This window comes from Macaca fascicularis, chromosome 1 (genome assembly GCF_037993035.2).
Source record: "Macaca fascicularis isolate 582-1 chromosome 1, T2T-MFA8v1.1".
Taxonomy (NCBI): Eukaryota; Metazoa; Chordata; class Mammalia; order Primates; family Cercopithecidae; genus Macaca; species Macaca fascicularis.
Window position 1 is genome coordinate 226,393,634 of NC_088375.1, and position 27,005 is coordinate 226,420,638.

General features: G+C 41.7%; 1 protein-coding gene across 22 annotated transcripts in view; it reads left to right on the forward strand.

Moving 5' to 3' along the window:
* The window catches only part of RERE (arginine-glutamic acid dipeptide repeats), a 468,002-nt gene that overhangs the window by 344,260 nt on the left and 96,737 nt on the right, over positions 1–27,005 (forward strand). For all 22 annotated transcript variants that reach the window (XR_012426448.1, XM_065534721.1, XM_065534714.1 and 19 more), the window contains one exon: positions 16,424–16,522. Coding sequence is in view for 21 of the 22 variants with exons in the window: in XM_065534721.1 (XP_065390793.1) it covers positions 16,424–16,522 (99 nt within the window). In the remaining variant the exon portion in view is untranslated. The remainder of the gene's footprint in view (positions 1–16,423; positions 16,523–27,005) is intronic.

Sequence of the window (27,005 nt, forward strand, 5' to 3'; positions counted from 1 at the left end):
TTTCCTAGGCGCTCAGCAGGGACTGAGGAATGTGATCCAGCTTTTACTTTTGTTTGGCACAAGTTACAAAGTTCATTTACTCCTTTAAGAAACTTCTTTATCAGGTGATATTTTTCCATGTTAAAGAGTGGTAAAATGTTTTGAGATATATGTGGTATTTATAAAAACATCCACTTACCATTTGATAGTTAGAATTTTAACATATTTGAGCCTATATTAAGTATTAATAACACAATGTCTTTAGCAAATTGATAAAAGCATTTTGCCTTTTTACATTTAAAAAGAGGCTTAGGCTGGGTGCAGTGGCTCATGCCTGTAATCCCAGCACTTTGGGAGGCTGAGGCAGGTGGATCACCTTAGGTCAGGAGTTCAAGACCAGTCTGGCCAATATGGTGAAACCCTGTCTCTACTAAAAATACAGAAATTAGCCAAGCATGGTATTGCATGCCTGTAATCCCAGCTACTCGGGAGACCGAGGCAGGAGAATCGCTTGAACCTGGGAGGTAGAGGTTGCAGTGAGCCAAGATCATGCCACTGCACTCTGGCCTGGACAACAGAGCAAGACTCCCATCTAAAAAAAAAAATTGCCGGGCCTGGTGGCTCAGGCTTGTAATCCCAGCATTTTGGGAGGCTGTGGCGGGCAGATCACGAGGTCAGGAGTTCAGGATGCGCCTGGCTAACATGGTGAAACCCCATCTCTACTAAAAATACAAAAATTAGCTGGGCGTGGTGGTGCACACCTGTAATCCCAGCCACTCAGGAGGCAGGAGAATTGCTTGAACCTGGGAGGTGGAGGTTGCATTGAGCCGAGATGACATCACTGCACTCCAGCTGGGGCAACAGAGTGAGACTCTGTCTTAAAAAAAAAAAGCTTTAATAAAATCATACTCGTTTTTTTATTTGGTGATTAACATGTTTGAGTTTCTGCGACCCTTGTGGGGAGGGTATTTGATGAGAATCTAAGTGAACACTTCATTGTTAGAGCAAATCAGGCCCATGAGTTTCAGAAGGGCTCATGTATTAGTTCTGCAGCATACTACAAAATTCTAAAATTCATAATATTTGTCGTAGTATTCATTTCCTATGTTTTGGAAATATACCTCAGAATGCTTTTTTACAACTCTCTTAAATAATTTTTTATCCCCAATTTTTGAAGGTTAGTGTATTTGTTTCCTGTGGCTTCTGTAACAAATTTCCCAAACTTGGTGGCTTAAACGACAGAGAGGTGTTCTCTCACAGTTCTGGAAGCCAGAAATCTGACATCAAGTTGTCAGTGGGGTACCCCTCTGGCTCCTCCGGGCAGAGTCCACTCTTCGCCTCTTGCACCTTCTGGTGGCTGTTTGCATATTTTGGCTGTGGCCCCATCTTTCTCTGCTCATCTTCACGCTGCCTTCTCTTCTGTGTGTCTGTGTCTTCTCCAGTCTTGGTTTCTCTACCACCTCTCTTTTATAAGTACTTGTCATTGGAGTTAGGGCCCACCTAAGTAATCTCGAATCATCTCCTTTGTTTTAAAATCCTTAGCACATCTGCAAAGACCCTTTTCCCAAATAAGGTCACGTTCATAGGCTCCAGGGATTTGATGTATGTATCTTCTGGTGGTCATTTTTTGGCCTACCACAGTTAAAATGACTATTATATAAAATATTACTAAAATATATTACTTATTTTGAAATGTTAAAAAAGTTCATTATTTATTATTATTTTATTATTTTTCCATCTGTTGTGACTTGCTTATTTTTATTTATTTATTTTAAATTATTTTTTTGTAGAGACAGGGTCTCACTGTGTTGTCCTGGCTGGTCTCAAACTCTTGACCTCAAGAAGTCCTCCTGCCTTGGCCTCTGAAAGTGCTGGGATTACAGGTGTGAGCCACCTTGCCTGGCTGTTATGACTTATTTAAAGTGTGGACTTTCTGATATTGAGAATATATAAAAATATTTCTAGTAGTGGCTATGATATTTCTGTAACGTGAGGACATTTGAGTTATAAAATAAGGAGTATTTGGCTTCCTTATGCAAAGAATATATTTATTTAGATAACAAAATTGTCATGTATAACTGTCACATTAATTGATATGTTCTGACCTCCCAGGTTGCCTAGTGTTTCTTCTCAGCCACTACCCTAGCCCCTCAAAGCTGGGTCCAGCCTGCCCCAGTCCTAGCCTGGGCCTGATAGAGTAGGGAAGGTATTGCTCGCTAGTGACCCTTGTGGGAAGTTGTGTTGTTTTAAGATTGGTCTTTGACCTGGCCTGGGACAAACCCAGGTGATCCTTGAAGCTGTAGCTTTTTCAAGTCTCTGATGTCTGTTTTAGCTTCAGTTCCACAGCCCTGCCCAGAGCCCAGCCCCACTGGACTCTGACAGCCTGTGTTGTCCTGGCCAGCCTGTCCTCCAGAATCTTAGATGTTTCCCCCTTACCCAGCGACTTGCTGGGGTTCATAGGTAATGACACTGTGGTGCCCCCCTCCTGTCCTTCCTGCTCCCCTATTTGTTGGATGGCCTACCTTCTCCCCACACCCAGTATTTGTTGGGCTGTGTATTCCAGCCGCTGCAGCACTCTGGAGTACTAGTTATCCCAGCATTCTTAGGAAAACTGGCTCTTCTCCTTTTCTTCTTTCTTTACTTTTTTTCTTCCATTTTAGAAATGAAGAGGAATACATTTTCATATCTTCTCAAGTCAAGTCTACCTTTACTTGATGCCTCTGAGTGATCATTACTGGTGTCTGTTAACAAAAGAATGCAACTGTTAAGAGTTTGAGCTCTTTGGTTTGCATAATAGTTGCCAAATTTTTGTGTCTCCCACAGTCAGGCTGTCTGCTGCTCCTCTTCTCTTTTGAAATCATACAGTCTTTCTGATTTTTTCTTTTGAGACCTGTTATTAGATTGGGAAAGCTGGAATTGTGAGGTAGCTAAGTGTCTAAGGCTCAGAGTGGGGGCTTCCTGGGTCTCCAGGGCCTTGGCTTAGGGACACTGTTTTGGTTGCCCAGAGGCTTTTTGCTTATTTCTTAGTTACTAAAGCTGCGTTCTTGGCTGAAGTTTTTAGATAAAAGTGCAGTCGCTCAGATATTTTCCCAACTCTGGAGCTTTATATGCGTCAGTGTACGCCTCTTTGGTCTTCGTTGTTCCATAACTTCATTATCATTGCCAGAAATATTAAGTGGACTGTTGTTCGCATAACCTTAGAATCACTCATCACAAAGCACTGAGATTCAGATTGCTGAGCCCTTGGACTGGGGGCAATTATTTCTGTACCTCAATTCTACTAAATAGGATTTAAAGGAGTTACTATAGGCCAGGCGCGGTGGCTCAAGCCTGTAATCCCAGCACTTTGGGAGGCCGAGACAGGCGGATCACGAGGTCAGGAGATCGAGACCATCGTGGCTAACACAGTGAAACCCCGTCTCTACTAAAAAATACAAAAAAAAAACTAGCCGGGCGAGGTGACGGCCGCCTGTAGTCCCAGCTACTCGGGAGGCTGAGGCAGGAGAATGGCGTAAACCCGGGAGGCGGAGCTTGCAGTGAGCTGAGATCCGGCCACTGCACTCCAGCCTGGGCGACAGAGCGAGACTCCCTCTCAAAAAAAAAAATAATAATAAAATAAAATAAAGGAGTTACTATAAATGTTTCTTAATACTGACGTAACTGGTCTTGAGTTTTGTGTTTTTGTGTGAAAACCTTTCACACATACTTTCTAGGTCAATTTAGCATGTATGAATAGGTTCACTAGTGCCTACGTGAGGTGGTTAGACCTGTGGTTTTTATGTCATCCTCCAGCCTTCTGCCCAGTTTCATGTCACATATTTTTTTCTGTTTTCAAGGCTGTGAGGGTGCCAGGAGTAAGTGAAAACATGTTTTAGTTTCCACTTGTGGTCCTGAACCATTTCCACTTGTGGCCAGACATAGGTCTTTCTCAGCTGACAAATAATTATTGAGAAAAGCAGCATAAACAGTCTAGGTTCACAGATATGCCAGTAACTTTTCTCCCTGTGGCGAGAGTTACACTCATTGTGGGTCCTCAAACTGAGTCTTCTTAGTAGGTTATTGACTGCGTTCTGTGGAGTCCTCCTGCCCCAGCGAGCAGCCTACACCCTCCGCACCCTCCCGTTTTACTATTCTGTGGCTGATCTCGCATTTATAAAAAAGGAAGTCAGGCTGTAGACATGTTAACTATGTAAATGATTAATTATCCATAATTGCATTTAAAGACCTGTGGCATAAACTTCAGCTTTCACAGAGACTTGAAAATTAAGAGGCACAACCTTAATCCCTAAAGTGTAAGTGAAGCCTGTGCAGGAGCCATTCATTGAGTGTTTGGCCTGGGGAATGTGGCTTAATTCAATGGTTATATTGTTTGTTTTTTTATTTTTCTAAATTAATGTATTAACATTATTACCATTTGTTTATTCCTTTTTAGAAGAATATTCTATAATATTTTGCCTTTTAAAAAGTCTTTGTAAAGTGAAGGAATGTTGAAAACTGCGAAGTTCCAAAAATGACCTACCTCAGCCTCTTCTGTGACAGCGAAAGAAGCGAAGGACGCAGGTCCGCCCTGCCTAGTGTAGCCTGTTCATTCTCTCCGGAGGCTCCTGGTTTCTCCAGGTCCCAACAGATCACCAAGTTCTCTGTTGCTTGCCTTCTTGTTCTCATCTTTCATCCTGCCCTGTTTTGTAGAACAGGATTCATTCCTGTTGGGCTCCACAGTTTGTTCTCTTTCTTTAGCACTGGGGTGGGGAGTCAAAGCCTGTGCTGCTGAAGTTGGGTTTCCTCGTGTCATCCTGTGGTAGTGAGAGACACTCTCTGCCCTGAGGTCTTGGGCCTTCACTCCTCTCCCTGTGTTGCTTCCCTTCTCAGTTGGCTGTCCTCTGGAGCATTTCCTCCTGTCGGTGGTGACCTCCAAGAAAGGCACTCTATTCTCCCTTTCTACCATGGAGAAAACACTGAGGTTTAGTGAGACCATTAATTTGCCTAATATCACACAGCTTGTACCAGAGCTAATGTTTGAATCAAAGCCAGAGCCAGGCCAGGAGCTGTGGCTCACACCTGTAATCCCAGCACTTTGGGGTGCCGAGGTGGGAGAATTGTTTGAGACTAGCCTGGGCAACACAGTGAAGACTCTGTCTCTCTCTATTTAAAAAACAATATATGAGTTTTTAAATTTAAATTAAAAGCGAAAGCCAGAGCCAGGAACCCTATCCTGCTTAGGTTTCAGCTTTGGAGAACTCCTGAACTTGTGCTTTTGGTACCAGTACCTCCTGAGGCCCTTCTTGGTGTTGGTGTTTGTGTGAAGACAGTGTCAGATAGAGCCTTAAAATAGAATAGACAGAGGGTCAAAATTGGTGAAGAGTTCAGCGTTTGGTTTGGTTTGTGTTTTCAAAATAGCTTACCTTCCTCAGTTGAAGGGCAGCATTTGATGCTTACTTGCTAATCTATCCTGGCTGAGGCTCCTTTCCTGGGGGTCTCATAGAAGACCTTCAAAAACACCACAGCCAGGAGACTGTGACCTGCTAATTTCCAGGCATAATATTCTGTGGGAACTAATTGCAAATGAGATATATGGCAGTGCTGTATCAGCCCAAGGAAATTCAGTTATAAGGGAGATGTTACCTAGATATATTACTGCCAATTTTTACTATAATAATAATACTGCTTATTTCTCCTAGAATAGTGTTTTTTATTTGGTTGTTGCTGTTCATAAAGCATAGGCAAGTCAATCATATTACACTGGTTGTTGATTTTCAAAACCTACTCTGTGATTGCATTTTAGATTTTCCAGACTGAGCAAATGTTATCCCCATCAGCTTTCATTTAGCACTTTGAGTGTGTTCATGGATGGCGGGTTTTTTGTTAGTTTGTTTACATGTGTGTCTTTCCTCTTTTCCAAACTGCTGGCTCCCTCCTTTCCTCCACCCACCCTCATCCCCTAGCCCCAAGTTAAGAAAAGACAGTGTGCTTGCTTTGTCATTGCAGCCGAAAAAGTCCCTGTGCCCATTGCTCCCACCAGATTGCCTGTCCTAAACTGCCCCAGTAGCAACATTCTAGGGTAGGGACATCTTCCTAAAACATAGGTTTATGTTAGAATCTTCATGCTACTACTTGCTAGGGAGGTGGCCTAGAGAAACGTACTGAACCTCTCGATTTCATTTCCTCATTTTTAGTACTCTTGCCATGGAAGAGAGGCATGTGGAATGATGAAATCATAAAGACCTAACACAGTTCCTAGCACGCTGTGCACTGCTCAGCAAATGTTGCGACCCCCTCCTTTCTTCCATGTGACTCCAGGGGCTGGCACATAATTCCTGGAACATTGTAGTTTCAGAAAGTGATGGAAAGAGGGAGGGAAGGTTGGTTCAATAACTGTATATTTCCTTCTGAAAATTAACTGGACCTTTCTCTCAAACCCTACCCTTTGCAGTTAAATTCTTTATCTTTTCCATTATCCCTGAATTTTGCTCCCATAAGACCATTCGGACAAATTTTAGCCTCTCTGGTACCTAATAGCATTATTTGAAATGATAGTGGCCAAATAAAAATAAACATTGTGCTCTTAGTTTCAATTCTAGTTTTTTAACATTTATGTGTTTCATATGTTTGGCACTAGGTCATCGATGACAGAGGTATAAATGAAATGTATTCATATTTGTGAATTATGGTTATAAGAAATTTTTTTCTTTCCTTTTTTTTTTTTTTTTTGAGACAGAGTCTCACTCTTTTTGCCCAGGCTAGAGTGCAGTGGCGTGATCACAGCTAACTGCAACCTCCACCTCCCGGGTTCAAGGGATTCTTCTGCCTCAACCTCCTGAGTAGCTGGGATTACAGGCGCACGCCACCACGCCCAGCTAATTTTTATATTTCTTTTTAGTAGAGATGGGGTTTCACTATGTTGGCCAGGCTGGTCTCAAACTCCTGACCTCAAGTGACCTGCCCATCTTGGCCTCTCAAAATGTTGGGATTACAGGTTTACAGGTGTGAGCCACCACACCCAGCCAAGAATTTTTTTTTTTTTTTTTAAAGACAGAGTCTTTGCTGTGTCACCCAGGCTGGAGTGCAGTGGCACAATCTTGGCTCACTTCAACCTCCGCCTCCCAGGTTCAAGCAATTCTTCTGCCTCAGCCTCCCAAGTAGCTGGGATTACAAGTGTGTGCCACCATGCCTGGCTAATTTTTGTATTTTTGGTAGAGACGGGGTTTCACCATGTTGGCCACGCTGGTCTCGAACTCCTGACCTCAGGTGATCCGCCCATCTCAGCCTCCCAAAGTGCTGGGATTACAGGTGTAAGCCACCGCGCCTGGCCAAGAAATTTTTAAATTTTGTTTTGAACATATTTCAGCAAGGTCTTTCTCACTTATCTTAATAGTTGAAATAATTAATTAAAACTATATGAAGAATTTTAAGATTTATTCCAAATCCTTCCTTTTTTCCTTTTTCAGTTATTTTGACAGTTTATTGTGATACATAAACAGGTATTTTGCATAACAAAATACTTTGATGTCTGATATTGTTCTTAGTGGACTGGAATTATTTAATTAGCCTGAATGCAGTCAAACTTAAGTAGGCTTTTTATATAGTTATTATAATGGCTGTATTTGAAAAGTATGCTTTGGCATAGTAGAAACTGCCAGATGCAATGCCATTTGATCTAAAAAGGTCACAGGAAAAGGGATATTTAAATTAAGTTATAAATTACAATTGAAGAACAATATTTTGATGTGTGAGACCAGAGATGTCAGAGCAGGGAGGTGTAATTCATGGGTTCATTATAGAACAGAGGTGCCTGACAGCTGAGCCATGCCAAAAGGAAAATTTATTTGCAACCTCACGCAGACAGAAAATGGTAGCTGAGAAGCCAGAATAGAAACTTGAAACCTTGTGGTAATACGCAGAGTTTATGCTAATAAGACTGCCTGAGACCTAGAGATGTTTAATGACTGCTGTAATATTAATGAGGTGCTTGGACATGTGCACATTTTCAATCTTATTAAAATTAAGGCCTCATCCTTGCTCTATAAAATAACACACTTTAAAACCATGCATTAAGGTGGATTCTCCCACCTCTGCCCAACATACAGATCTGCTGGAATTTCAGAATTGTTTAGGCAAGAGAGTTAAAGCTTTAAACAAGATTTTTATCCATGGTAGCTTTGAGGAAGGATATAATTTAATGTTTACAGCAATCCATGAGAGAAGTTCAATCATGAGTTAATTAAACTGTTGGCCGTCATTAAGTATTATTTATTCTTTCGAGAAGCTTGCCAGTAAAGCACTTATATATATTAAATTATAGAAAGTAATAAGCATGGAATAATTTGTCAGGCAGAGTGAGAGTAGCAGATTTAACTTGGGCAATTATGCAGAAATGTTTTTCTTGTAGCATGATCCTTTCCTTCTGCTAATCAGGAGGAGGTCAGAGGCTGTAGTAAGACAATTGCAGATGTGTAGTGACTAGTGGCATTGTTGGCTCAATTGAACCTCTTGTTTGAATAGTGTTAGGTGAGAGCCATGTATCTGAAGTATTACTCCCCATGATGATATCACTGTACAGCTTACAGCTATTTTACATTTCAGAGTATCTTGACACATTTTGTCTCATTTAGCACTTGCCATTGTTCTGTGACACAGCTGAGGGCTGGTGGTGTTAGGCCCATTTAACAGATGAAAACCTCAACTCAGCTGGTTTGGGACAGGGCTCTTGGCAAGAATCTGTCACTTGCCTCACATCCTGTGTATTTTCACTAGGCTGCAGAAGGTATTGACAAGTTGATAATTTATTGTAGCACATAGAGTTAGTTACTGAGAGTTTTTTATGCAACTAGCTAAATATATCCAGTTACTGTGGCACAGTGTTTTTGGCTCTGGATGAATCAGTGCAGTGGTTGCTTTTGTTATAGTGGAGCCAAATGAAGTGTTTGTTATTCAGAAGTTACTATTGTTTTTAGCACTAGAATCCCCTACGAAGTCCACTTTGCATAGTTCATGCATGCCTGTCTTTGCACACCACCGTATCCCTCCCCATTGCTAGCTTTCAGAGTTGCTTGGTGTAACTCTTGGTTGAATGAATGGAAGCAAAGAGAATATGGTGTGAGCAGCCTGCCTCTGAGGCTGGAATGTCCTGCTAGATCTCAAGCACACCAAGGACTTCTGCTGCAGAAGGTGTGGCAGAAGAGGGCTAGACACCACATAGGGAAAGCGTTCACTCACGTTTCTTCTTTCACAGTGAACAATCAAAAACGAAGGAAAGATCACATCTCAGAGGATTCCATGGAGCACACCCAGAGACCAAAGGCCAATTGATAGAAAACACCAAAACAGGGATAGTTCTGAGATGGAATGACTTGAAAGGCTGGTGGATTGTTGAAGAAATCACTATTTTGTTACAGGATTCCCTAATCATAAATCTTAGGTTTTGACCTGTGGTTTAGGGAAGACAGGTTTTATTTGGGTAGAAGTGCAGTCATGCAGTTTAGTGATGTGGAAAAGAGGCGGAAAGATTTTCAAGTAAATGTTTCCTTGATCATTGGATTTAGGGGGGGAAAAACCCACCACTGCCACACACCTGTGGTAATGAATTTGAAAGTGCTTTCTCCTAAATGACATCCTGCTATAGTGACTGCATGGGGGTGGCATAAGATCTAAGTGCTTCTCCCTTCCTTAGCTTTCAAAGATTGGAAGCTCACTGAGTCAGGATGCTTTATATTGGTCCCTGCTTTTTGTACTGATCTTTTTCCAGTAGCTCCAAAATGTACAGTTCTCTATACTCTACATTAAAATTGCATTTAATCCCAGATTTTACCAGCCTGGCTTGGCTGCAAAATGGACAGAAAGGTTTAAATATCTTGCTTTAATTGCTTTTCTGTGGCTACAAAGTGAAGCTGTAAGACGTTTGAGAGGTGTTTCTTTTTTCCCCATCTTCATTGCAGTTTATTTTGAACAGCCTTCTTAGGGAAATGGTAGAAAATCTTATTCACATTAAAGGACATTTTACCTTAGCAGTATTGGGAAGCCTGTGTTTAATTTCCTGACTGTAGACGTAGCTGTGTGGTCATGATCAGGTGTTTAAAATTTGAAATCTATGTAATGTTTTTCACAATATGAAATTATGGCAATCCTTCAGAACTTGATGTTGTATTAGAGGGGAATGTTTCTAAGGATAATTTTTAGAAATTTAAGATAGCCAGTGTTTTGATAAATTTACCAGTTCTACTTTATGTAAGGAATATAGTTGAAATATCCAGTTTAGCTCTTTCTTGAGCATTATTTCTTGAACATTATCCTCATCTAAAGAAAAATTTTGACTGGAGGCAGTGACTCATGCCTGTAATACCAACAGTTTGGGAGGCCGAGGTGGGCAGATCACCTGAGGTCGGGAGTTCAAGACCAACCTGGCCAACATGGCGAAACCTCATCTCTACTAAAAATACAAAAATTAGCTGGGCGTGGTGATGTGCGCCTCTGTAGTCCCAGCTACTCGGGATGCTGAGGCAGAAGAATCACATGAATCCGGGAGGCAGAGGTTGTAGTGAGCCAAGATCATGCCACTGCACTCCAGTCTAGGCAACAGGAGTGAGACTCTGTCTCAAAAAAAAAGAAAAAGAAAGAAAATCTTCATAATCATCCAGAAAGCAAACTCCTTTTAAGAAGAGTTATTTGGGGCAGGTGCAGTGGCTCATGCCTATAATCCCAGCACTTTAGGAGGTCTAGACAGGAAGATCACTCGAACCCAGGAGTTTGAGACCACACTAGGCGGCATAGTGAGTCCGTCTCTACAAAAAATAAAAAAAATTAGCCAGGCGTGGTGGCGTAGGCCTGTAAGCTGAGCTACTTGGGAGGCTGTGGCAGGAGGATTGCTTGAGCCCAGGAATTCAGGCAAAAGTGGGCTGATTGTGCCATTGCACTCTAGCTCGGGCAACAGAGTGAAACTGTTTCTCAAAAAAAAAAAAAAAAACAAAAACAAAAAAAACAGCAACCGCAGGCAGCATGGCAAAACCCTATTTCCATCAAAAATACAAAAATTAGGAGTGGTGCACAACTGTCCTAGTACTTTGGTGGCTGAGGTGGGAGGACTGCTTGAGCCCAGAAGATTGAGGCTTCAGTGAGCCATGATCGTGCCACTGCACTAACAGCGTGGGAGACAGAGCCAAGACTCTGTCTCAAAGAGAGAAAAAAAGAAGGGCTATTTGATATATCCCAGCACCTAGGAGAGTGCCTGGCATAGTTGAACACTCAATAAATGTGTTGAAGGAAAGAAAAATGTCCTGATCACCAGTAATTTTCCTTAAATGTTGTAAAGGTAAGTTTCCCTATTAGGAAGCTGTGTGGGCCATAACAACTTCTAGTATGTTAAAAGTGTATCTTTAATAAAAAGACAGGCCAGGCACTGTGGCTCACACCTGTAATCCCAACACTTGGTCATGAGGTCAAGAGATCGAGACCATTCTGGCCAACATGGTGAAACCCCATCGCTACTAAAAATACAAAAATTAGCTGGACATGGTGGCGCGCCTGTAGTCCCAGCTACTCGGGAGGCTGAGACAGGAGAATCGCTTGAACCTGGGAGGTGGAGGTTTCAGTGAACCGAGATTGCGCCACTGCACTCCAGCCTGGTGACAGAGCGAGACTCTATCTCCAAAAAAAAGATATAAAGTATTTCTTTAAAGATGTAAAACTCTGTCTTGGAATTTTCTCAGACAAGATTTCTACAAGGTAGAAGTCAATGTCTATAACATTAAGAAGATAGTGCCCCTTTAGAAAAAGTCCCCTTGGTTCCCTAAGAAGAAAAAGTCCCTTAGGTTCCCTAAGGAGGAGGGCACACCAGAACAGCCACTTGACCAAGTTTTATACTTGCCCCTGTGACATACTGATGATAGCGCAATAATATTCTTCATCCATTGAAGAAATATTTCATCACTTTGGGGCCGGGCATGGTGAGTCACGCCTGTTGTAATCCCAGCACTTTGGAGGTGGGTTGATCACCTGAGGTCAGTTCAAGACCAGCCTGGCCAACTTGTTTATCTCTACTAAATTACAAAAATTAGCTGGGCATGGTGGCGGGTGCCTGGAATCCTAGCTACTCGGGAGGCTGAGGCAGGAGAATCACTTGAACTGGGAGGCGGAGATTGCAGTGAACTGAGATTGCACCACTACACTACAGCCTGGGCAACAGAATGAGACTCCGTCTCCAAAAGAAAAGAAAAGAAAAAAATGTATCACTTTGGGTAAATAATCCCACACTTTTTACTTTTCAGATGTATCTTTGTGTAGGGGTGAGGACAGGTAGGGACTCTCAGTACTTACTGGTATCATCGGAAAGTCAGGAATAGGGACTTTTTTTTTTTTTAAGGAATAGGGATATTTTAAGAGGGCAGCCAGACAAACAGGTCAAACAAAAGGAGAGAATCCTCCATTATTTAGAGAATAGAGTAGGGAAGGAAGCTCGAGTTACCATGTTATTGGAATAGCTTCTTCAGGAGAAACTGCCATCTGAAATAAAGTTTTGTGAAGGAAGTGTGAATGCCAAGCTCATCACTAGAAATTCAGCTGAGGGGCATTGTGCAGCTGCAGCCATGCTGTCTGACAAACGGAACAACCTTAACGAGATGTTCAGCACTTCAGTGGAAGCATCTCTTCCAGCTATAGTTTAAAGCTCTTCTTGGTTCACCAGAAGGCCGGAATGCCGGAGGGATTAATGATATTTTATTGAACTTCGTCCACTCAGCAGTTTGCTTTTGGAGTGGGCTTTATGTTCTTATGAGCAATTTCCTGGTAGCAGGCACATAAGATTTTATTTTTCTTATTACTATTATTATTTTTTTGAGACGGAGTCTCACTCTGTCTCTCAGGCTGGAGTGCAGTGGCACCATCTCAGCTCACTGCAACCTCTGCCGCCTGGGTTCAAGTGATTCTCCTGCCTCAGCCTCCCAAGTAGCTGGGATTATAGGCACCTGCCACCACGCCTGCCTAATTTTTGTAGTTTTTTAGTAGACATGTGGTTTCACCATGTTGGCCAGGCTGGTCTTCAACACCTGACTCTGTGATCCACCAACCTCAGCCTCCCAGAGTGCTGGGATTACAGGCGTGAGTCACCGCACCCAGCCAAGATGTTAAAAATCAAAATTTTTCCTGTATATGATACCAGAGTTTTAATCAAATTTCATTTAACCTGGGTAATTTGATGTGACACATAAGTGGTTTTTGTTTATAGCTTAACAAAATTTTTTCTGTCTCTGAGAAGACTACTCTGTAATCTGGAAAGTTGATCAAACTTGCGATGAGGCCAATTCTTCTTTTTTTTTTTTTTTCTTTTCTTTTTAAAAGATGCAGCTAACATATGTTTTCTAATATTATCCTCACATATCCCTAAGAGGTTGATGTTATTGTTTTATCCATTTTTAAAGATGTCAAAATTAAGGCACAAAAATGATAAGTAACTCTCTCAAGGTCATGTACCTAGTAAATACTAGAGCTAGAGTTGGAATCCAGGCAGTTTGACTCCAAAGTCCACAGTTTTTCCCGCCTTTTTTTTTTTTTTTTTTTTTTTTTTTTTTTTTTTTTGAGACAGGGTCTCACTCTGTCACCCAGACTTGTAGTGCAGTGGTGTGATCAAGGCTACCGCAGCCTTATCCTCCCAGGCTCAAGCCGTCCTTTCACCTCAGCCTCCTCAGTAGCTGGGACTACAGCTGGTACTGTAGGCACATGCCACCACGCCCAGCTAATTTCTTAAATTTTTAGTAGAGATGAGGTCTCACTATGTTGCCCAGGTTAGTCTTGAATTCCTGAGCTCAATCTTCCTACCTCAGCCTCCCAAAGTGTTGGGTTTACAGGTGTGAGCCACTGTGCCTAGCCTCACACTTTTCTTATAATTAATTACCCCATACAGTATAATTACCTCTTATAAAAGTTGTTAATTTTGTCATGAGCTTTTCATTAGAAATTTATGATTTGATCAACTTCATTTAGTTTCAAATTATCACTAAAATGTGTGCTTTTTGCATTAAAAAGGCATGTAATTCTATCATTCAGTTCCCATCCACGTTGACCTGTGATTATAAATCCGCATTGTATTATAGAACTTGACAAATGCCTGCTTGTTATTAAGCAAAGTATGAGAATATTAAGCAAAGTATGAGAATCTGACTTTATTTCAGATCTTTTTATACCTCTGAAAGAAGGCTAGATTGGATAGTTTTCAAACATTTGCAAATCATAGTAGTATTTTATTTTTAAAAGAGTCTAATGATAATGATAAATTAGTCTAATGATAAATAATAATAAAAATAGATAAGTTAATATTTACTCATTGCGCCACCACTCCCAAGTGGGATCCAGTGTTGATCATTGTGGCAGGTCTTTTGTTTTGTTTTAAGGTAGTTGATTTATTGTTATAGCTCATGTACAGCCTGGACTTCCTAGTCTTGATTTAAAATAAGTTAATGTCCTCTAAACTGTGAGAATGCTCTGGAAATTCAAATTTTTAATACTTTCTGTTTTGCTGAATAAGCATTGAAAATGGATGTTTGGGCCAGGCGCGGTGGCTCACGCCTGTAATCCCAACACTTTGGGAGGCCAAGGCGGGTGGATCACAAGGTCAGGAGATCGAGACCATCATGGCTAACATGGTGAAACCCCGTTTCTACTAAAAATACAAAAAATTAGCCGGGCGTGGTGGCGAGCGTCTGTAGTGCCAGCTACTCTGGAGGCTGAGGTGGGAGAATGGCGTGAACCCGGGAGGCGGAGCTTGCAGTGAGCCGAGATTGCGCCACTGCACTCCAGCCTGGGCGACACAGTGAGACTCCGTCTCAAAAAAAAAAAAAAGAAAAAGAAAATGAATGTTTGTGATATTCCTTTCGTTAGCAGTTAAATAGTTGGAAGAGAGACTTGCAGTGTGTGTTTCAGCATTTATTTATTGATTTCATTCAACAAATATTTACCACTGCCAGCTTACTGTGTGCCCAGCCCAGGGGCTCCAGCAGTTGCCAGGAAGGCATCTGCATGTCCTCCTGAGTCTTCTGTTAGAAAGAGGAAACACATGGCTCTCTCCTCTTGTGATTCCATAGGTCTTTGCCTAAACCAAAGGGAGAGTAATTATTACAACCTACTTGATCTTGTCATTTTGTATGTTTTGTATCCGTACCAATTTGTAAGTTTCCTGGAAATAAGGACCGTGACTTAATAAGATTTGTTCTTTACATGTCTTGAATGTTCAGCTTTACTTGTCCTGAATGTTCAACAAATGCTGGCTTATTGCTGAAATAAGAGATTGAAGCACGAGTGAAAAGATCAGAATGTCCACTGCATAAGAACAGGGATTTCTGTGTTGTTTACTGCTGTGTCCCAGAATCTAGTATTTTATTTAGGAAGTTAGCAAGTTTTTCTGGAGTATTACCTTATACTATGGACTGTGTTCAGCACTGGAGATACAAGTCTTAGACAAAATCATTCTTTGTGTAAGAAGACTAGACGTGTAAAGGAAAGATTTCCGATGAGAATTCTGAGTGACAGCCTCAGTATGGTGAGGTAGATAAAGCAAGAGAGGATCTTTGCACCTGCTGTTTCTCTACATCATCTGCAAGTTGGAACTCAGAAACTAGGAGTGTCTGGAGCATCTTTGCAAGGTGGGAAGGAGTCCATGGTGCCAGACACTACACAGGGTTGAAAAGATGCAGGATGAGAAAAGTTGATTAGCGTTGACAAGAAACAAGTCTGGTCCTAAAGGGAATATGTAGATAAACCTGCATCTTTATTCATATGTACTGAAAAACTAGCATACTATCACAGACTTACGTTCTTTAAAAAGCTCTTAAATTTTAGACACTTTAAATTTTTGTGTGTGTGTGAAATTAGCACAGTCGAAAAACTTAAGAAATGCTAAAAAGAAAGAACATAATCAAGTATGACTTTATGCTGCTTTGCGGAGAATGAGGCAAGAGTAGGGGTCCTCCTGGCTGGGTTGGAGTCTTGGCTTCACCACCTGCTGGCTCAGTGTGGTGAACACCTTTACTTGATCTTTCTGTGCCTCAGTTTCCTCATCTGTGAAATAGGGCGATGATAGCTCCTAAACCGTAGATTAAATGAGAGAATACTTTCCCCACAGGATTAGGTAAGATAATGATTACATAGAATGTCCTGAGCACTGGGCAGGGCCAAACATTCCCTAAATGTTTGTTTTATGGGAATATAGGGGAATCCTATTCTTACTTTTGCCAAAATACTCTCTGCCTTGGCTGTCTCCCTCTCCCAGAGCGAGTAGAATAGGGGTTGGGATAGGATGGTCTTGAATGAGAACAAATTCCCGTGTGTACTGAAATGATGGAGTCTCAGTGCCCCTTTCCTGACTCTCCTGTGAGAGAAAGTCAATGTGGAGCTTGCCTTTTATTGGTTTGTGTCCTGTCTGTTATTTGGTGCAGTTAACTAACTAAAATTTTTGTTGTTTTAGCTGCATGAAAGCGGTTATGATGCTGGCAAAGCCCTGCAGCGCCTGGTGAAGAAGCCTGTGCCCAAGCTCATCGAGAAGTGCTGGACTGAGGACGAAGTGGTGAGCGGGGACCAGCATTCGCCTTGTGCTCTGGGGCATCGGGCCACCGGCTTCTCAGTGTGTGACCTCCCTGCTGCTCAGGGAAAGAGACTCAAGCAGAAGCTTCAGTCATGCAGAATGGCTGTCCGTGGCAGCACCAGGCAGGAGGATGGGGCCTTCAGCCTCATAATTGTACAGAAAGACTTGATTTTAGTAAGATTAGACTTCATAGATGATGATGGGAAAGATTGTCCAGGTTTCATGGAAAGAAAGGAGAAATTGATAGTTACTCCTAAAAAAAGTTAATTCGAATTCGTTTTTGGTGCAGTCTAGCTTGTGATACCTCCCTATTTAAAGACACAGCATGTTAAAACCCGTGGACATATAACCTAAAGTAGGGTTGGTGACTCGTCTTTTTTTTTTAATCGTAATTATTTTAGAAAAGGGGGTCTCGCTGTGTTGCTCAGGCTGGTTTTGAACTCCTGGGCTCTATCAGTCCTCTTGCCCCAGCTTGTTGAGTAGCTGGGACCGTAGGCATGCTCCACCATGCTTGGCTTGGTGACTTGTTTGTATAGGGTTTATAAGACCCCTGACCTCCTAAAGGACATTGATTACAAGTGGGAAGCAGAGAGTTGATTAAATAAATACCGTGGATTTTACATATTGATTGTGTTGCTGTGGCCTGTTGAAAGAAGTGGGGAGAGAGAAATGTGCCCACAAATACGGCCTTGCAAACCCATGGGTTCCCATCTAGCAGACAGTTTTAATGAAGCTACATCTCCATCTTGTGACTTGTAAAAGGCATTGCTGTAAACGACTTACAGAATTCTTGTGCTTTTGCAAATATAGTCTTCAGTATGAATGTTACCGCTTGACATTTGCCTTTCAGGTCGAGTGAAATTTAAATGAAGGCTGGCACTAATACACCTATTGATTGCAAGTTCCTCTCCTGTATTTAAAATATGCTAACAAAGAATGTTTAGAAATTGTATGTGCTTTCCTGATCCCGCTCTTTCATTGATTCAGCAATATTTACTGAGTGCCTGCTGTGCGCCAGGTGTTGTCCCTCCTTGTGAGTCTTAAGTTTTAAGAGGGTAGACCTTCGTAAATGAGTATGTGTCAGGGGATGGTGAAGCAGATGCAGAATAGGGTAATGAGGGAGAATCAGCTGGGTGGGGTACTTACTGTCTTAGCTAAGGGAGGATCAGGAAAGCCCTGGTAAGTAAGTGACATTTAGATGAGACCTTAGTGAAGTGAGGAGGCAGCCTTTTGGATATTAGAGAATTCTGGGCCCTAAGGTGAAAGCATGCTTGGCATGTTCAAGAAGTAGGCAGGAGTGTTTCTCCAGCACAGCAAGGAGGGGATTGGTAGGAGAGGCGAGTGGTGGGCTTGTGGGAGGGGTGTCCCAGAGCGGGCAGATCAGGTGTGGCCTGTTGGCCTGCCGTCAGGGCGTGGTGATGTGCCCCACATGAGCAGCTTCTGAACAGAGGAGTGACTGGCTCTGACAGTGGGGCTCACTCTGGCCCCTGAGTCGGGTGGTCTCCGGGGGCTGCTGCACACGAGGCTGGGACTGGTGGCTGGGTGGTGTGGCAGCAGTGGTCATGATAAGAAGCAGTGAGATCCAGGCTGCACCTTGAAGGTAGAGAAAAGAGAATTTGCTCCTAGAATGGCTGTGGGTGAGGGTAGGTGAGGGCTGAGGAATGGAAAAAGCTAGGCGGAGCTGAGATGCACTGAAATGGCCCGGAGGGTTTGGTAATGGAGTGCTTGTTGAATAGTCCCTTAAGACTTTAATTTTATCAGACTTACGGAGTTGATGAAGCTGTTTTAAAAAAAAAAAAAAAAATATATATATATATATATATATACACACACATACACATACATACACACACACACACATATATAAATCTTACATGATTAATAAAAAGAAACATCTTAAACATTTTAAAATGTTTAGACAATGTTAAATTCAGTTTTGAGAAGTCATATTGATACTCTTTTTTTTACAGTAAGCCTCTTTATGTGAGGAGTGCATAAGAGATCCGATTGACAAGATTTTAAAATTCTGCAAAAAGCCTGTGTGGAAGAAACACATAAGGAGATGAAAAGGATGGAACAAGTGTATAGACTGTGGTCATTTAACCACACTTTGTGAGATTGCCTTCATTACTCTTAGCCTGGCCTCGGCAGCCCCAGGGCCTTGTCAGCTTGCAATCCGTGGCTGCTTCTGCTTCTCTCTCCCTCCATTCCTGGCCATCTCCTCTCTCTTCAGTCTCCATGCCCTTTGGCATCCTCTCTCTTTCCCCACCTCTCTGCCTCTTCTTGGTCTCCCACCCTCCCACTCCTCACTAATGCCTCCCAGCCCCTCGCCAGCCATGGCTCTCCTCTCTCCCTTCTTTCATTTCTCTTGTGACCTTTCATTCCCTCTGGAATTTTAAAAATACACAGCCAAAGTCCTCTCTTCCTGCTGAAGGGAAAGCTGCTTTCCTTTTCCTGAAGCGCCGCTTGTAACATCAGGCAGCTGTTGATTGTCTCCCCATTGCTGCTACTTGGGGATTTGTAGCTGTGAGCTGAGAGGGAAGCCTTGCACATCAGAAACAGCCTTACTTTATTTTGAAAAACAAAACATGACTCCACAGTGGTGAATATTTTGAGTATGGAATAATGATCCTTAACTGCATACATCCATATCCGTTTGGGGTCATTTTTATCATGTTTGCTTCTTGGTTTGAGAAATGTCTTGGCAGTTGTCCAGCCCTTGCAGAGCCTCAGGATCAAATGGTTCCCTTATGTGTAGGAAGTGAAGCTTCACTTTGAAAACCTCAGCAGTGAAGAAGAGAGACAGACTGAATAATTGAGAGGTTGAAGGAAGCTTCTGGTGAATGGATCCAAATCAAATCTTTGAAGAGATTTATGTGGCAACAAGGCAGTCCCCTCTTTACCCTCGCCTGGCTTTGGCTGTAAAAAAAACACCTGCTGTGTTCATGTGGCCCCCTTCTGTTGAATTTACCACATTTTCTCACTTCAGGAATCACAGGAATAAGCAAAACAAATGTGTCCCAGCTAACCTAAGTACATGGGCCTATCTCCCTTTTTTCCTCCCGGTTTTCTGTATACTTGGAACATTCTAGTTATTTTTATTATCATTACTATTTTTTAAGAAATGGGGATCTTGCTATGTTGCCCAGGCTGGACTCAAACTCTTGGGCTCAAGTGATCCTCCCACATCAGCCTCTGAGCAGCTGGGACTACAGGCAAGCCCCAATGCCTGGCTAGTTATTATTAAACTTCGCTGCCACTGGTGTGTTAATTTGTTCTAACTACTCAGTGTCTGATCTGACTACAACAGTCTTGATGAATGGGTTTTCCTCGGCATTTACATGAATACTTTGAAGCAGCTGCTCCGTTAGAGGGTTGATGAAATAAGCACCCGAAGGTGTGAGTTCCCTGCTGTGCAGCGGACAGGCTGGGCCTCTGGACCCCCTGGGCCTGGCAGGCCTGCTGCTCTGTGAAGAAACTAACCTCTCGTGCCAGTGCAGAGCCTGCTCATTCTCCGGGCTCAGTTAGGTTCCTGGCCCATCCCTCGGATAGTGCTCCCTCTTTGCACTGTCTCCTCTGTGCACGTCGCTCACTGGCAGTTCATCCTCTGCCTCCTTGTGCTGACTTCTGATTCCCAGCTGTTTATTCCTTGCGATTTTATTTCCGAGTTGATTGTCCTCCAAGTTTGTAAACTTATTAAGGGTGAGGACTTAATGATGAAGATAATTTCTCTCCATATAAGAGGCTTGAAGAATGTTGATGACTCTTTGTTCAAGGTAATCCTTTTAAAAAGTTCTTCACTATAATTGAGTGTCTTCAATCCAGCATTTTAAAACTTGTAATTGTTAATAGTTATGAATCAGCACATTAAAGAGGAAAACTTCTAAATGCCTCAGAAACCAACCTTAAAAATTTTACTTTTGGAGCCTGGTCAACACAGCAAGACCTTGTCTCCACAAAAAATTAAAAACATAATAAAATAGTTGAACATAGTGCCATGTGCCTGTAGTCCCAGCTACTTGGGAGGCTGAGGTTGGACAATCACTTGAGTCCAGGAGTTCAAGGCTGCAGTGAGCCGTAATCATGGCACTGCACTCCAGCCTGGGCAGCGGAGCGAGACTCTGTCTCCAAAAAACAATAATAATAATAATAATAATAATAATAATAATAGTACTTTTGGAAAAAGCTCACACATTAAACTCTTTCTTCTTCTTCTTCCTTCTCCTCCTCCTCCTTCTCCTATCACCCAACCTCTTCTTCCTAGGTCTTTCAGATAATCCTGAATTCTGGAGATCTTAGACCTCAGAATCACACAATAGGAGGCCTTTCATCTCAAACTCTCAGTTTATTTCTCTGACAATGTGCATGTATGATGTTCCTAATTGAAGTTGCTTTGGGGCTGAGATAATTTAAATCTTGAACTGAAGCCAAAATGTGCCAATTTCTGTCAAATTCTGTACTGGATACTGCAAATGAATTCTGCTTTTGCCAAGTGTCTGTGAGCAACACCTTGGTAGCCAGCCTGGGTCATGTCTTTCAGGCTAAGTAAACTTCGATCAGAGAAGCATTTTGGAAGAAATGCTAGGTCAGTTTGTGAAGCTTTAAATACCAAGGTATGGGCAAGGATGGAGCCAAAGTAAATGGCTGCCTTCTGCCTCTGAGAGTCACATTGATAGTTAACTCGTTTCACATCTGTTATGCTAAAAATACTGTTCCTTTTCAAGAAGTCATCAATTGGTAGAACTTAGGAAGATAAAGAGGAGGAAATACAGATTAAAACATTTAAAAAAAAAAAAACCCCACACTAACAAAACCCTAGATTATTAGGTTTTTAATTAAACATGATGAACACATTCAAATATAACATAAAGGCCCCAGGCTGAGCTGTACCTAATCGAAACAGATTAAGTCACCCTTCCATGCTTGGGTAGTTATTAATTCTGTTTATTTATGCATGCGAGCTGAAGGTAGCATTTGCTGCTGTTGTGTTGGTGCTTATTGCACTGGGATTCCGTTGCCGCCTGATGCTGTGCTCTTAATTAGCATTCAGCTGTTGATTATGGAAATACTGGGGATGCTAATTGAATTCTTTTTAAAATTCAGGACCTGCATTTTCCTTGTGGAGTTTGGTTTGACTTGCAAGGTTGTAAGATTGGGTGCTCCACTGAGCTGTGCAACTCACTCTTCTCACTCTTTGCTTCCTATCCACTTAACTGTGTTTTGGTTTTTAAAATTATTTTCATGTTGAATTAGCTTTTACCGCAGCAATCCAGGCGTTGCACCTAGTGAAGGTTCTGTTGCTTAGCATGTTACTACAGGATGTTTTTATTTCATCTTGGGTAACTATAGCTTTTATCTTGAAATACACTACCCATTAAATATTTTATATCAATTTTGATGTAATACATTGAGGTGAACAACTTAGATACAAATAAACTCTGAGATTTTTATCCAAAGATAGTTAATCTGTGGTGGTGATAACCTTAATTGGCCATGTACATGGATTTATTTACAAGTTCATAAATTTTAAAACATCTAAATCTTCCTTCAATTTAAAGCTCAGTCTATCATAAATATAAATGAAAATCTTTCTTTCGAAATTGACATGAGATGGCAAAGTAATTTTCTAAATATTTGTAATCCAGTGAACCCGTGCGGCCAGTCAAGGAATTACCTACACAGAATACACACAAGTATTTGCATCTTCAGATGCCTTTGTTATGCCCTTTTTGGAATGTCTGCTTGAGAAAACATTGTTTTCATTGTTCACTCTTCTCAAGCCATGCGTCTGAATGTGCCAGAAGACAGAGCTGCTTAGTGGGGCAAAAATACAATGAATTTTATTTACTGTTTGCGTGGCAGCTGAGGAAAAATGGAATTCACAGCAAAATCCCAGTTAAGGTCCAGTAGCAGCAGGAGGTTGTGGAGGTGAAAACAGCAAAGAGGACAATGACAAAGAGGCTCTCAGAGCTTGTAGTTAATGGTTACATGGATTTCAGATACTAATAATTTTGGTGATTTTGTTTTAAAATTTTACATCCACAATATAGGGGAAGGCTTAGTTATATTTATTTTAGGAATGGTAAAATTTCCAGAGTTATTGACCATTTTATGTAGTCATTCAAAAATGATGATAGGAGAGTCTTGTAGGTCATCTAGTATGAACCTTTTCACTTTCTTATTCTTTTTAGGATTTTGTGCAGATTTTTTTTTTTTTAATTGTTAAAACAACATCCTAAAATCATTAAAGGCAATTTAAAACCTCACCACTAACACATAGTCTCACAGTGTCTGGCTTCGTCGTCTCACTTGCTGGCTTCTTGCTGTCTTCTGGTTTTTGTTTATGTACGTACGTGGTTTTATGTCATTGTCAACTTATGTATGCAGGTTTGCATACCTGTGAGTTGAGTCAGAACATTGAAATTATATTTCTAAAATTATAACTTGAAAATTTTTACAATTCATTTGGAACCTTTACCATTAACCCAAAATAAAGATACAGTGTATCTACTGCATCACATAGTAGGTATTTAGTACTTTTTAAATTGAATCACAGTAGGATCTCATTCTACTAACCACCCTTCCTCCAGTTTTAAATGACATTGGTACTGTTTCTTATGAAGAACTAAATTTGTATATGAGAGTAGGAAAAACAAGAGAAATAGAAATGTTGATATATTATACGTATGTACATATTACTCCATATTATGTATTCTTAATGTGACCTATAGTAAGAATTAGCCCTTAATATTAAAAAAGAAAAATGTAGATTCAAGTGAGATTTGCCTAAGATTTCAACTATTAATAAAATTAGACTATTTTTCCTATGGTTAATTCCCATCAGCCTTTGAACCAAACCCTTGCTTATAGAAGTCAATAGTATGGATAGAGTGGAGTTTATTTTCAAGTCCTTTCGGAAATGAGACAGCAAATTAAAAATCAATTATATGCACAGGAAAGTTGGTGTAAGGCAGTCAATTCTGTCAATTAGTTTGCAGAAAGATTCTACTGTTTAACAAGCTCTAAAGAAAAATGTATTTTTAAAATCCTTTAGTAAATGAAATAGGACAAGCATTTTATTAGAAAGGAAGAGATATTTCAAAAATGTATTTCAGTAGTTCATGTCAGTAGAAGTTGCCTCTGGGATAAATGTACAGATTCAACTGTGACCTTTCCATTCACATCCACGGCTCACTACTTTCTAGGCTTTCTCTTTATGCTATGGTCAAAGAAATTAATATGCCCATTTTGCTCTTTGTGTTTAGCAAGATTATTCTTTTCTTTTTGTCTTTAAGCAGTACGTTGTTTTAAGTTCATCATCCCCAGCCCTACTTTTGGATTAAAAAAATAAAAGCCAGCATACCTTGTGCTGTTCTTTAGGGCTGTGTGTGTGCACGCGTGTGCATGTGCACACATCTGTGTTTAGGCATTCGGGCTATACAGAGACCTGGAAAGTAACCCCACATTGAATACAAACACACCTTAAATTATTCCCGGCTGCTTGGGATAATCTTTTTAAATCGAAGAGTACTTTTGATGGTATATTTTTCATTTTTGCTTGAGCGGCAAGTAAGGGGAGTAATGGGGGGAGTCTTCAGCTTGAAAGATTAATAAATACTAGAGCAGTGGGTTATTGAAGCCATGTTTCCATCTCATTTTCAAGGGTATGTAAAAAAAAATGGAGATAGCATTCACTTTCAGCCACTCTCTATCATCTTTCTCTGTTAATTTAAAAAATGAGAACAAGGCACAAGGGGACTTGAGAGATTGCATTTGTTCTCCCATAGACAGAGTGGTTATTTTATAAATGAAGAGGATGGAAAACCTTTTTCTTGTGCAGTTTCTTAGCAACAGAATTGGAGTCAATTTTAATGTGTGTGCTTAGCACATTCTACATATAGTGACATTAGAGTCTTACATTTTCACAGGTGAGACATACTACACTGGTAACTGGAATTGAGTGTTGGGAGAAGGAAACGGAAAGTGAAAAAATGAGAACCCTACCATGAGAGGAAGTCATTCATTTAAAGCTACCTCCTCTCTCCTGACATACTTCTGTCTTAAATCTAAAGTCTCCCTTAGGCTGGGCGCAGAAGCTCATGCTTGTAATACCAGCACTTTGGGAGGCAGAGGAGGGGAGATCAACTGAGGTCAGGAGTTCGAGACCAGCCTGGCCAACATAGCGAAACACTGTCTGTACTAAAAATACAAAAATTAGCTGGGCATGGTGGCGCATGCTTGTAATCTCAGCTGCATGGAAGGCTGAGGCAGGAGAATCACCTCCCCGGGAGGCAGAGGATGCATTGAGCCGAGATTGTGCCACTGCACTCCAGCCTGGGCGACAGAGCAAGACTCCATCTCAAATAAATAAATAAATAAATAAATAAATAAATAAATAAAAGATGCCCCGGAGTGGATGGAGAAGATGAAGTCAGAAGGCCACCAGGATCTTAGACCAGAGATGTTCACTCCTATTTTGTGCCTCACTGTTAAATTACATTATCAAATTAATGAGGAATTCTTGAGGACGGTTCTGTTTCCTCCTAACAGCATATCTCCCATAACAGTGTTTTTACGGCTTCAGTTATGTAGGACTCTGAGTCATGCATTCCTCTGACTTCTGCAGCCTCTCATTGTGTCAAGATTGAAGCTTTTTTAGTAACTGGATTAGACAATATTTACTACGTATGTTTACTATAAATTCAGCATTTGTGAGAGGAGCTGTTTTTCCTGAGTAGAAGCAAGAAAATACCTAGAAAGAAAAGTGTACCTGCTGTACACACAATTGGAAACTTGTTTTGAGTGCCTCTTTTGCTTCAGATGGTGCGCTGGGGCTCACAGGGCCTGCTGAGGTGAGCAGCTGCTCCCAGCTCTTGGACAGGGAGATCAGGAAGTGTGCTATAGAGGAGGCTTATTTGAGAGGACCTTGAAGGATGGATAGGATTTCACCGGGCAGAGTTGACAGAGGTTAATTGGAGAACAAGGGCTAAAAGAATTTGAATGGTTGGTTAGTAGCAAGTTGCCCAGTTTGGATGAAGCTTATGGGTAGGGGAGGATGTGAGGTAGCTAATTCAGAGCCTCCCACTTTTGACTGACAAGTTTATGTTTAATTCAACAGGAAACGAGGAAAAATTACATATTTTTGACTGTGGGGAAGGATAGGACTGGAGCTGCCCTTGAAGACCAATCTGGCGGTAGCATTGGAAGAGTGGAGGTGGGCTGAGGACATCTTGTGAACTTGGCTGTGCATTAGAGTCATTGGGAGAACTTGAAAATGCCCCAATGCTGGCCTGTACCCTAGTTAGTCAGCATAATCCCTGGGGTAGGACGTGGGCATCCAGGCCCTGAGAACCACTGGACTGGATCAGGACTACGCTCCTAGTGAGAGACATTGAGAGCTGTCAGTGTACAGCAGCACTTCACACTGTTAGATGCACGCTGGAGTCACATGAGGAACTTTAGACACAGACAGAGACTTGGGTCCAATTTAATTCATCTGGGATACAAGTTTCCAATGTCCCAGGATGTTAGGACACTAATATGCAGCCAAAGTAGGTGGAAGATTGGGCTGGAAAATTGATGGGAGGTCAGGATGTTGAGGCAAGGAGTATTTTTTGTTTTTGTTTTTGTTTTTGTTTTGTTTGTTTGTTTGTTTGTTTGTTTAGAGAGGGAGTTTCGCTCTTCTTGCCCAGGCTGGAGTACAATGGCGCAATCTCGGCTCACAGCAACCTCCACCTCCCGGGTTCAAGCCATTCTCCTGCCTCAGCCTCTGGATTAGCTGGGATTACAGGCATGTGCCACCACACCCGGCTAATTTTGTATTTTTAGTACTTTTAGTTTCTCCATGTTGGTCAGGGTGGTCTCGAACTCTGGACCTCAGGTGATCCTCCCGCCTCGGCCTCCCAAAGTGTTGGGATTACAGGCGTGAGCCACCATGCCCGGCTTTTTTTGTTCTTTTTTGAGATGGAGTTTTGCTCTTGTCACCCAGGTTGGAGGGCCGTGGCACAATCTCAGCTCACTGCACCCTCTGCCTTCGGGGTTCAAGCGATTCTCCTGCCTCGGCTTCCTGAGTAGCTGGGATTATAGGCACGCGCCACCACACCCAGCTAATTTTTGTATTTTTAGTAGAGACGGGGTTTCACCATGTTGGCCAGGCTAGTCTCCAACTCCTGACCTCAAGTAATCACCCGCCTCAGCCTCCCAAAGTGCTAGGATTACAGGCGTGAGCCACCGCACCCAGCTGAGGTAATGAGTATTGACTGCATTGTTGAAATAACGGATAGTTAAGCCCCAGGCTGCATAGAGAACATGGGAAACCAGTACGGAAGTGGTAGAGGAGTTGAGGGACACAGTCAAGAAGAGGGATATTGTGGAGATCATGGTAGCTGTGCAGTAAATAGGGAAAGTCTGTAGTTTCACATCTTAGGTATGGCTACCAGTAGATGGTTAGGCTAGAATAAAGAGC